Here is a 12,795-nt window from a genome sequence, read left to right as displayed (position 1 = left end):
ATCGACAATGTTTCTCAAGAAATATATTGCTCAATGGAAAAGACGGCGAACAATAAATAGGGCGAAGAACTGACTAGGGAAAAGTATATTAACCTAACACTGTTGTTCAAACACAACTACGGTGGTGTGTGAAGGACATGTAGAAACACATGTTATTTGTAGTTACAAAAGATGAATATTTTTACTTGTAAACGTATTGTTATGTACAGTGGTCGTTTCATTATATTGCTCCGCGTTATCTGATCTCTTTTTGAGCTTTGTTAAGTTAGTCTTGCCAGGCATTCTTTCTACCAGTCATATTATGTAATCTTGTAATGTGCGGTATGCTGCACATTGTCACCCTACACGTATGTACAATTATGAGGTTGACGAGTGTTGACGCCCTCATTTTGCCTACCAAGCTTGGATCAGCCCTACATACACATATCTATATAGTGTAGTTGCCTACCGAGCTTGGATCAGCCCTACATACACATATCTACATAGTGTAGTTGCCTACCGAGCTTGGATCAGCCCTACATACACATATCTACATAGTGTAGTTGCCTACCGAGCTTGGATCAGCCCTACATACACATATCTATATAGTGTAGTGTAATTAATGTGTGGCACATGCAAGGGCACGTAGAGATTGGAGAACCCAAAGAGGTATGTTTGAGGTGTTGACTACACTATATGTAATTTCTTGTATTCCACTTATCTTTTTCTTTAGGTGAATTATGGTAGGCTATATGCCATTAGTATCTGGTTTTTCAAGGGACATTGTTTGTGTAAATATATATCCATATATATATATATCCATATATTTATATATCCATATATTTATATATCCATATATATATATATATATATATATATATATATCCATCTTTATCCATATTCACGTCAAGTGAGTATCACAAGTCCCTTGAAAATAACATATATATATTCCTTTTAATTCTAACGGAGGTTAAATAGATTGTGACTGCGTCCCTTTCCGCCACACGTTACTCTTAATTTATACCTAATTGTTTACTGTATCATAGAAGTAGATAATTTGAAGGCTCTGAGTATTATTTAATACATGTCGCTTATGAGCCACTGTATAGTTAAATTTTTATTTTGTGTTATTGGCCCCGACCTAAATATCAAGCAAGACATTATTTACATCGTATTTGAGCATATATAAGATATATGCGTCGCTCTGTTAAAAGAACGAGGGTTGAAGGGTCGGGGCATAAGATGGACGGGGAATAAGAGGAGATGGCAGGGTTTAGAGAATATAAAGATATAGTAAGGAAGGTGAAGGATGGATACATGAGTTTCTTCAGAATGTTAAGAAGTTGATTATGTTACAATATATCGATTATCTTCTGTGTACTGTTGGAGACGCCTGGAAAAAGACTTGTAGGTTATTAAGATATGAAGCATCATGCGGCATTTGTGCCGTTGAAGGGGATGGGAGGGTCGGATGAAGGGGTGGGAGGGTCGGATGAAGGGGTGGGAGGGTGGGATTCGGTAAATGGTGTCACTTGGAGGAGTCATCTATGTCGAAGGGTTATTGGTCAAATTAGAGGGAGTCATCAATCAATTGACTGCATTTGTCATTCGAGGGTTTTTTACAAAGAAAAAAAATTGCATTGACTATGCTATCGTGCCAAAATACAACATTAAAAATATATAAAAAACACTGTGGAACGATTCATGCAAAAGAAAACGTTCCCAAAAATTTATGAGTCGAATATTAATCTTTCGATCATACCCGACCTCCGAACGACTGAGGCAGGTCTGGCCCGGTGATAATTATTTCACGCGGCCTCTCTTTGAATACTCGTTCATTGATATCCATTTTAACGAAGAAAACCCATTTAACGATGATAACGCAATGGTTATTGTGAAGCTTTTAAATATAAGTCCCGACACCACCGTACCGATTGCGTGCGTTGCTATGCGACTCTCTTCGTTTATAGCCCAGGGTCACCATGTGACCTGTAACATCTTCATTTGCGAACGTCATCGAACTGGTATATTCAGATATCTGAAAATGGTCACAATTAATTTGATCCGCTTCTAACCCAATTGCCCTACATCAAGGCTATAACCTTGTAATCATGACGATATCACGTCATGTGAGGTACGTATAAATTCAATATTTTACACTGGGAAAATGTAAACATACTTTTAATTCGAATGGAAGAAGGAAACACAAATCTCTCCTACTTGTAAACAAAAATAGGAACTGGGTTCGGAACTGGTCTTTCTTTACTATGGAAAGTGGGTAGGGGTGGCATGTGGCGTACGTACCAGAGGGGGAGGGGGGGGGGGTATCGTCAGTCGTGGGACTCTTTACATCCAGCTGAGGGAGAATTAAACCATTGATACGAGTTTACAACCCCACCTGCTCTCCCTCCCCTCCCCTCCCTCCCATCCCTTCCCTTCCCCATTCCTTTCAAAGCGTAGCATTTATAAGCACAACCTTGCGTGGTTTAGAGCTTCTTATATAGACTTAAATAATTATAGGCCTAGTCTAAATATGCTCCAGATGCATCATTTGAGGTTTAAACCTTTTATTTTTCGGGTGTGGGGGAATCCCCCACCCTTTTAAAGGGTACCAGCTTCAATGACCACAAGTACCGTACTACTGCTACGTAAACTCTTGATTCGCCTCTGATCCTCCCTTCCACAAAGTCTATATATCAGTCGGGACAAGTTTGAATTTGCCCAGCCCCCCCCCCCCAAAAAATAATTGAATTCCCATTCCCCGACCTTTGAATCCTGCGTACGCCACTGTGTAGAATAGCAAAGGAGTGAACATACCGAGAGGTCTAGGGCTCTTACACCAGTGCATCCAATACCGTGGTCTCATAAAGCACAGATGGTGTATTGCAACTGACCGTTCAATGTGGAATTGTATCATGGGTATACGGACCATTAAAGGCTTCCGTAGTATTATTTAAACCATTAAAAACGTGTGGAAATGGATCGTTTTTCCTGATTTTTATGTACAATATTTGTTACTAACGTCTAAACTACAGTATGTCATCATTCGATTCCAATTAGCTTGATCTACGACAAACATATTATGCCAGCAACTTTAGATATATAAAGCTCGGTAGGTCGCTCTGTATACATGTATGTGCGACTTTAACATTAGGTCCTTAAAATGCAAGTGCAGCGTGCACGTGCGACTTTTGCGGAGGAAAGAATTAGATACCTCGAAAATAAAAGTTGAATTAAATTATTGTAAGTTAGTTAATATTCACACCAATGATCGTAAGCAATATTAATTATGTCACATATAACGTGTTTCCGTCCAGATATATTATTTTGATTGCTTAAATATTGCAGGGAGGGGAAATTTGCTCCAAATTGACAACTTTCTTCAGTGTTCAATATTCTCGGAGCCACTTCCTACAAAAGTGTAGTCGCTGCCCCCAGTAAAGTTTATTGTCCCAATAAAAACATGCAATATTGGAGGTAATACCCTTTCCTCTCGTATCTGTGATGATTAAAATCAATAAACAGCTATTAATTTGAAAGAAACGGTAGTTTTGAAGTCCATTCTTTTTGTACTACCAACCAAACCTGACACAAGCATACGGATGCTTTTACTGACCATATAAAATACATTGCATTCAAAGGGATTGTTATACACTGAGGAAATGAACGGTCCGCAAATACGTGTCAGAAAGTTGCACATACGAATCATCATGGGCGGTGAAAGGTTTTGTGACACTTTCTCACAGATATAATTGTTCAGTCAAATTCCTTAACCGTTTTTATACACACATGAACTTTTAATTACAATATAGCATGCCGGTTTCCAAGGCGAGTTCTTTGTTACGAACAAGGAGAGAGGAGGAGGGCATGGTCAAAGGAGGGATGAAAGACGGATGGGGTGGTCCTATTACGATTAGAAGTACGTCATTAACAATATGGTCAGGAGAAAGACCCATTTCGAGACTCCCATTCGCTTTTATTTTCTGTCACAGTGTGACACTAACATCTTGATGCTTCAGGTCGGCGCCGTAATGATTAGCTTGTGGACCAGAGTGTAAAGATTATATGGGCATCCTAAAGGGAGCGAAAAGAGCAACTGCGCACGTGACTGCGCTATACATGTGGGGTGCTGAAGGTGCGAAGAAGAGCGGGAAAGAGAGGCAGGTCTTCAAGCCAACTATTATCTTTGGGAGGGTTGTGGGGTCCTCCCACCTAAAACTTGACATTTGAGATGTAAATATGGTTCATTAAAGAGAATATTTAGACTTTACATAAACTTGATAATGAGGTAGCACGTAAGGTTCTGCTTGTAACTACTTTTTATTTTTTGATATGAAGTTCATTAGGGATGAGGGAGAGGAGGGTAGAGGAGGGAGTAGAGGAGGGCATAGAGGAGGGCATAGAGGAGGGGGTAGACAGTCTACACCCCTTCCACCTATATCTAACAACCCACCTGGGATTCTCCTACAAACCTAGCTATCAGCATGCCTGGTTTACTTTATTCTGGAACCAGATATTTCCTCTCAAGAATAATTAATAACTTGTCTGAAAAGTCCTATTACTGGAAATGCGGTTTATGGGGGATTGAGATATTAACGGAACAGTCGAAAACAATGGATAGAAATGGAGATAAAGAACAAAAGAAAACTTGATAGACACTTGATGATCTTGACCTCATATATTCTGATATAAATATTATTTCTACACAAAATGTACAGAACCAGTACAAGTCTCTAATACTTACAGCAGCACACAAGATGAAATGCCATGCACATCAAATTATTAACAGTTTTCTCTATAATCCTTCATGTACACACACTATAAAAAAAACTTCTAATTTGAATAAAAATCTTACTAAAAGACATCTTTTTTAGTAAATTGATAAAAATTAGACAAATATGATGAAATACTTTTCTGACAAGTTGACCGCCAGCATTGCATCACAATTAAGAAAATGATTACCATTTTACCGACATGACTTTTTTCGAACTGAATCATGGAATTCGAAATAAACCTTAATTACAAACTGAATAGATATTTTAGTTTTTCGTGTGGATATAAAAAAATTCTTTGACAATCCTGGGAATCCATGCCAACATAAATTCAAGGAAAAAAATTTCCTTTTAAGAAGAGCAAAATTTGAAATCTTCCAATATTTCAAACTTTTGAAACTGTTGTGTCAGTTGGAAATCAATAAACCTGCATTATTTCAGCAGTAGTTTATTCCCCTTTTTGCTTATATCTCCAATAATCTTACACCAAGATTCTTACTATCTGTCTGAGAAAAACAGCTTAACTCAACAAAGGAACAAAGTGATTTTATTTGTGCAGGCTGTGAGAAAAAAATACATTATTTTGCTTGGTATTATAACAACCATGGTAGAATAGTTTACTTACATTGTATGCTTAACATTTGTGATCCAGCATTCAAAAAGGGGTCGCGGGGGGGGGGGGGGGAGGGTCCAGGGAAATATGAAACAAAGAATACTGTATTCACATATACAAAATGCACTTAAAGGGAAATAAAGACTTAAAGAAAAGGCCTGGTAGCATAATGGTGACTAGACCTGACCCTGAATGACCCTGCTTATGGGGGTACAACAAGGGGTATATTGGTATATTTGGTGATTAAATTCACATTGGGGAGGCTCTGTCAAAGAAGTAAATATTCACTACTTTAAAATTGTAAAAAAAATTGGAAGCTGTACAGATAAGAGGATGTAAGAAACTTGAGTAGTTCAGGAACCACCTGAACAAATCTACACTTTGAGATAAGCTTATTGGTGTATGGCCAAAAAACCCCCTCAAAGTCAGTTAAAAGTATTAAACTTGGCAAAAAGAGAAATCTCATAAAATACTTGTTTTCAAATGGATCAATACTACTATTCCTTGGTTTAGCTTAAACGACGATCAAAAACCACAAACATAACTCTTCCTTTAAGCAAATTGGTGACAGGATACTTCAATACTTTTCAGAGCAAAATAGTCGTCTCAAATACTTATGCAAAATAAACAATAAATAAATAAATAAATAAACTACAGCAACTGAATATGCAGATCAAATCCTCTATGAATGGTAATATTGAATGTTAAGAATTTTAATGAGGTCAAAAAGCAGCCTCATCTTTAACTACAAATGACACTGTATGATATTTAAAGGCTTTCATGTTTCCATAACTACCTTTGTGTTATAGCCTGCATTCCATGTGAGATCTCTCATCTCGAATGATGGACAGCTGAAAGAATGTAGATTGTGTAGAACTGGGCTTATTGAAGCTAACTCCCATGTAGGGGCTGGGGGGGGTCCTCAGGGTCCTTCCTCCCTCTCTTCCAAATTTGTGCATTCTGAGGCATATTTATGTTATAAATTGAGTCTATAATTATGTTTACATATCTACCTGTTTGGGATTTGCATCTGTCCTAGCATGTGAGCCTACACCAGACTCAATGCTGTGCATATATTAAAAAAAAAATGGTAAAAGATAATTAAATATGAAATTAATAATTTGATGGAATTTGATGTTAAACCAATTGTCAGATATATAAGTACATTGTGTAAGCTCTCTTTAATAACTTTAATTTTGAAAAAAAAAATATAAATAAATTTAAATTTTGCTCTTTAAAAAGGTAGAAGTGATAATGCCATGGTAATGTACACAGAATGTAACACTCACAGTAAAGAATAGATCTACGTAGATTAACACTCTACACATGTAAAGCACACATTATTAAAAGAATAAACCTTAGTAATATATTAATTTTCTCCACACAGCTATGGTGCTCTATCCACACAGAAGAATAATGTCTGTGTAAAGGAATGGCTACTAAGAATGTATAAACTACATGCTCAAGCAGAATCTAAATTTCTTCATTATGAGTTTGGTTGAGTTGTCTTATATCTATCTTAAAGGTTCCTAAAAAAGGATAAGAGGTTTTTCTAAAATTCTAAGAATTTGTTGCCTAAGTTTGGAGAAGAAATCATTTTTTAAAATTTTAAATGTGATAGATATTGTGAGATTTACCCTAACTCTCAACTCCAGTCTCTCACCCATCCAACCTCATAGGCATAACATGTCATTATTATTGCAATAACATCTTATTACACACTCTCTACACATGAGAGGAATTATGAAGATAAAACATATTCATATTTGTGTATTGTGAGGGATGGTTGTGGGGGGGGGGGGGAGGGGGAGGAGGGCTGGCAGTGGGGACTAGGCTCACCAGTCCACAAATATATATTCCTGTCAAAACCAATGACAATTAACAAACAAAGTGAATAAATCAGTGATTCTAGAATATTAAGTTGGCTCTCTTCACAGCCTAACATGGTTAGCATGGCTATGAAGACAGTTACCAACCTACCCACTAAGAAAAGTAGTATGGTTTCAAATTTAATTATCAAAGTTGAAGGAAAACAAACCTTTGTCCTTTTGATAATTATCAATAACACATACCCCACAAAAAATAATAATAATGAGACAAAAAAAAAAAACATGGAATGTTTTGATGGACATTATTCATAGGTGAATTTGTAACAAATTTGGACATACAAGATGGTCATTTTTGTCATTGTGGAAATATGGAACATTAAGTACACTTAAAATTAAGCTGGAATAATAAGTACGTTGGATAAATAGACAAAAGATGGACTAGGGGAGGGGAGATGTCAGAAAATAGGTAATTATTTATGCACAAGTAAGAAAATGCTATACCCCACCCAACAACATTTGTAAGAACATTGGCATCAAAAAATATGACATTTTCAGTGGAAGGTCTGTTACATACACAGTGATCACACCATAAATAAATAGGTAAAAAGGTTGAATATGTCAAGTGAAATATTTTAGCAAGGTGATGAGATGTTTGGTAGCAAGTCTCAATTAATTAATTAATTTATAAGAAAATAGAAAGAAATAATTAAATTTCTTTCCATTGATCCACACATCCTCATCATCAATATAGCAGCAAGAGCTTCAATTAATTTAAATATTACTTCAGAAATGTAAAATCATTCTCATATAATCTTCATATTTACCTTCCTCACATTTGACCTAAACCTCAGAGGCTCCAAACTGACCCTGTTAATATAAGGAACTTATATTAACAAAGCCTTGGTTCATTACATGTTTATCAATTTGTAATGTCTATACTCTCCTCAGGTTGGTTGGTTTGTCTAGATCAATACTTATGGATAAGAATGTCTTAACTATCTGTTAAACTGATAATCAGAAAATCAATACATTATACTCTATTACAAATCCTTAAAGATTCTAAGCTAAGTTTAATAATCAATGCACCAGAACAGACAATCATCAATATTATTGATAGGTCTCTGTTACTTGTGAAGGTTAACAGCGACCAATAATAACATGATCATAAACTTAAATTACTTTGTTTTTACTTCCACTAGTCAGTACTTGTGTTTATGTAGGTCCAAATTACTCTTGGTTTGATAATCAATAAGTTGATCGATACAGGGATAGACATCCCTCATCAGTAAATTAATGAATGTTACCTTGAAGAGCTAATTTTCTTGTGGAATATGTAACAATATTTATCTTTGTAATATTATATGAAGTATGATAGTTGTATTGATTTATGTTAATGCAGAAAGATCTCCTTGATTCGCCGCTACTTCATAACAGTATTTGAAGTAATGTGATCGAGAATGATTACACGAACAAACAACTTGAGTTGTAACAGCTAAAATATGAAAAGAAAAAGGATACAGGTGTCATTAATAGCAAGCAAACAATATCTTGAGTTGTCCAAGCAAAATTAGGGCAGGTTTGATAACAGGGAAAAAATGGAATCCAATAGAAAGGTTCCTTAAAATATTTGAAAATGACCCTGGAATATAAAATTTGCACTTATCTCTGATCGATAAAATATTATTAAAAATTATAAACATTATTCTACAAGTATCCAGCTGTTGCATTTTAAGTACAGGTAATTTGCAGACATATAAAGTTTGACACATGTTTCGGCACAAGTTGTGAGATGTTGTGAGTGTAAAACTCACCATGTTATTACATACTATGAAACATTATCATTGATTTGAGCTCCTTATTAAATTGAAATGTTTTTAGTCTTGACAATGATTTCAACAGGGGAACGAGATACCTCAAATGTTAGATAACTGTCTGACACTAATTCTCATATATATATATAGCAGGTATGAACTTACCTCAAAAACTATTTCATATTTAGTGTCTCATAATAGTCTTAAATGATGTAAGTTGTACCAGATGATCCCAGGTAGTTGCCTGACCACGAGAGAGGGTTACGTGGATACCCTGTCGTGAGGTGAATATTTGATTCTTGCTAGCTGTTTCTGCTCTGGCTTAAATGGTGCTAATATCTCCTTACAACCATAGTGTGATTTGGGTGCAGTGTAGAAGTGACTGGGAAGGGATGTTGACCTTTGATGGGCAGGGGGCAATGCCCATTCATGACACAGGTGTGGTAGGACAGCTATGGTATGTATTAATTCCTCTAACATGACCATGGAGTGTTAAGTACTGACTTCATCCAACATCACTGACAGGAAGGGCTCATCCTCCTAGCATGGTATGGCGACCACCACTCACTCATAGACTTTAATTCCTACAATAGTAACTTCACCTTTTATCTTTATCCTTGGGTCCTTCCAACAAGAAGTAGGTCACCATATCTCCTTTACCTTTGACCTTTACCAATCCTCTCTCTTCTAGGTGGTATCCCTTGCTCTGTAGGAGTTTCTTCATATCCTCTGTGACCTGGATCTTGTCTGGTACCCCGGTGCTATCCATCCTGCTGGCTACATTGACAGAGTTACCCCAGATATCATACTGGGGCTTCCTGGCACCAATGACTCCAGACACCACCGGACCAACATTCAATCCTGGAACAACAAAACAGATCATTATTACACAAGGTAAGTTTAATGAACTGCCATGTAAAAGAACTGAGGAATATATGGTGTATATTCATATTAGTTACACACAAAGTCAACAGCTATTATGAGAGTTGTCTCTGTTAATGTTGAGAGTGTGAGGAAATGAAAACAACTGCTCTTGAGGGGCCATGGCTACTTTTCCATGCATGTGGAGGAAGCGGGTGGGGGGGGGGGGGAGGAGGCTTGTTATGTACATAACATGCATGGGCTGCCAATACCTAACTACCAAGTTTTCTTATCTGAGGTCCTTTTGAACCTATTGTGCTGTATGCTATAGGTAATGCCAACCTTCACATGACTTGAGTGCCAAACAGTCCTTCTTCCCTGGTAGTGTTTATACATACCTACACTGACTAACACTGATATATAACATTTTTGTCAACAGTCAAGCAGGACAATGCTTACCAATCCTCATTTTGAAGTTGTTGAAAGAATGTTGGTTGACGTATTTGAGTTGCGCTTGCAGCCTGAATGCAAATTCTGCAATGGCGATGACGTGTGTGTTATTCTCCTTATCAAACGTCTCATCCGTCAAACCAGAGGCGGCCATGTAGGTGCTACCGATGGTCTTAATCTTCTCAATTTGATGGAACCTTTCCTCATTGAGTATCTAAAATGAAAACAAATTAAACATCATCATCCACAACAACATTGCATTCATTATACGGTGGTTTCTATTAATAATCAGAAATTGTAAATCAGTCTATGAAGGTGCATTTTGTGTTGTGTTGTAAGTTTGTGTTATTCTAGAAATGACACAAAATATTCACTCATAATTGCATACACCTCAATCTTCCAAGAGACCTATATGGTAAACGATTCCTTTGTTGCTCAGATATCAACAGCAGGTTATCATCTGTTTCAACCAATATCGAAAATTTTGTGTCCCACAAACTGAATGCTTCACTTCATTTTGAAAAACCTATGGATGGTTTGTATCATTCCTGATGTGATTTTGGTGGAGTGTATACTAAAAGATTACGTTTCCGCAATCTGATGACCATTACATAGAAAATTTTGGAAATCTGGGGCAAAATTTAGCAAAAGTTGTTCCGACAGTGTATCTAATATGTTTGGAACCGACTTAGGCATATATGGCCGGGTTGGTCGTGTGCACCATTAGCTAGGGCATCAAAATACGCTGAAATAAAGTAACCTAGGGCTGGGTTCAGTTGCTATGGAAGTGTGGCAGGTTTATTTCCAGCATTGAAATTTGCTTTTAAATGGTACACACTTCCTCAAGGCTTTAAACATCTTTTGTAAAATTCATTCCCCCAAATCAGCAAATATAATCCCAGCATGATTTACTGTGAAAGATTCTACATCACAGGAACAACCAACAGAAACAAATGCAATGATACTTCCTCCTAAATGACAGAAATCTGACCAAGGTTGGTCTGTATAGACTTTCATCTCCATTTTCTTGTCACATTTGATCTTGTTTAAACATATTATGTAAAGTCACTCCTTTAAGCAACTTTCTGATCTGAGTGCATTTTGGAAGTTTAGGGAACAGCTTTGATGGTGGCAGTAAAGGGAGAACCTTAGATACAAAACATTTATCCAAGCTGAGAACATTTGAACTAACCGAGTCAAAGTCATGAATGATTTCGTTCAGGAGTCGGAGGCATTCCACACCCTCGTTGTTAGCCTCGAGCTCGACGTAGAAATCAGAGAAATTTGTAATGGAAGCAAACATGATAGCAACAAACTCATTAGCACAATGGTAGAGATCCATATCGCTGGAAGAGGTCTTCATAAAGTGTTCAGCCACAAAAGAGGGCAGTATATTATTCAAGAGACTTTTGTTATGAGCCTGTAACTTCTCTGTCTCTTCCTTCTCCTCCGTGGCCTGAGAAATCAGAAGAAACAAAATTCAATTTATTCAATGCATTTATATAGTTTGTTGTTGACTGTGTGACATTCCATGGCATTATTTATCAGTGTTGCAGCGATGATTTTACTATTGGCCTGATAAACCGATATCTCAAACCCGGTGTGGATCTGATAACGATATTAATAATCATAATAATAATAATAAATAATAATAATAGTAATAATAATAATTATGATGATAATAATAATAATAATAAACAGAAAAAAAACTGTAGCCTAACGTAAGGACATATCTGCCTACCATCCCATCATTTAAACTTGTCTATTTTTTTAATCTTTAATAAATGAAGCTACATTTTGTTTCATTCAATGTCATTTCTTAATAGTACTGTTTTCTTAACATGAATTCTGAACTAACTGACAACTTTAATTAAATGTGTAAAAGTAAGAAGGCCTGATGTTTCGATCCTAGCAGGATCTTCTTCAGAGGCTAAATGACAAGTTACAATAACAGAAGGGACAAAAACACGCACAGAATACAGACTGTTTTATTTTGATCTTTAATGAAAGTCGAAAAAGAAAGGCCTCCAAAACCAAAACCTTCAAGTCGATAGTTGATACATTTTGAAGTATCGTAGTTAACACTGAAGGGCCTGACACACTAAACATTCCAAATATGAATTTTAATTTTACAAACAGATATTCTATCTTTGGTTCTTGCCTGTCGTTTCCAGAGGAAGTCCAGCCTGGTGGTGGATTCTACCTGTCTCCCATGGATCCAAAGAGCAGTAACGTAAACAAACAGAATCACAGGAGTGGTCACCTTCAACGGTATATAGTTCTCCTCAGTCATACTGTACATGCAAAAATATCAAAAGACAAAGTTATAAGATCATAAGCATCCATCTACAAATTATATCTTCAAAGATACCTTTCATATTTGGTTTCTATAAATCTTAGCCATCGCAATTAATTACTTTTTTTTGGTCCCTATGGAATATGGCATAGCAGTTAGCACAGGTGCTATTTTACTTTAATAT

General features: G+C 36.5%; 1 protein-coding gene and 1 long non-coding RNA gene across 10 annotated transcripts in view; one reads left to right on the top strand and one right to left on the bottom strand.

The window, feature by feature from the left end:
• The first annotated feature begins 405 nt into the window (after window positions 1-405).
• Window positions 406-12,795, top strand: part of LOC139958506 (uncharacterized) — a 133,421-nt gene continuing 121,031 nt past the window's right edge. For 5 of the 6 annotated variants that reach the window (XR_011789813.1, XR_011789814.1, XR_011789812.1 and 2 more), the window contains exons 1-2: window positions 406-648; window positions 9,696-9,898. This is a non-coding gene — a long non-coding RNA (uncharacterized lncRNA). The remainder of the gene's footprint in view (window positions 649-9,695; window positions 9,899-12,795) is intronic. The other variant, XR_011789810.1, reaches the window with a different exon arrangement.
• Window positions 4,643-12,795, bottom strand: part of LOC139958504 (adenylate cyclase type 5-like) — a 151,697-nt gene continuing 143,544 nt past the window's right edge. For all 4 annotated transcript variants that reach the window (XM_071955604.1, XM_071955607.1, XM_071955605.1 and 1 more), the window contains 4 exons: window positions 12,477-12,609; window positions 11,508-11,771; window positions 10,325-10,529; window positions 4,643-9,865 (listed from right to left, as the gene is read on the bottom strand). In XM_071955604.1, coding sequence (XP_071811705.1) covers window positions 9,603-9,865; window positions 10,325-10,529; window positions 11,508-11,771; window positions 12,477-12,609 — 865 coding nt within the window. In that variant the 3' untranslated portion in view covers window positions 4,643-9,602. The remainder of the gene's footprint in view (window positions 9,866-10,324; window positions 10,530-11,507; window positions 11,772-12,476; window positions 12,610-12,795) is intronic.

The sequence above is a fragment of the Apostichopus japonicus genome, chromosome 18 (genome assembly GCF_037975245.1).
Source record: "Apostichopus japonicus isolate 1M-3 chromosome 18, ASM3797524v1, whole genome shotgun sequence".
NCBI lineage: Eukaryota > Metazoa > Echinodermata > Holothuroidea > Aspidochirotida > Stichopodidae > Apostichopus > Apostichopus japonicus.
This window is presented reverse-complemented; position numbering and strand designations above follow the sequence as displayed.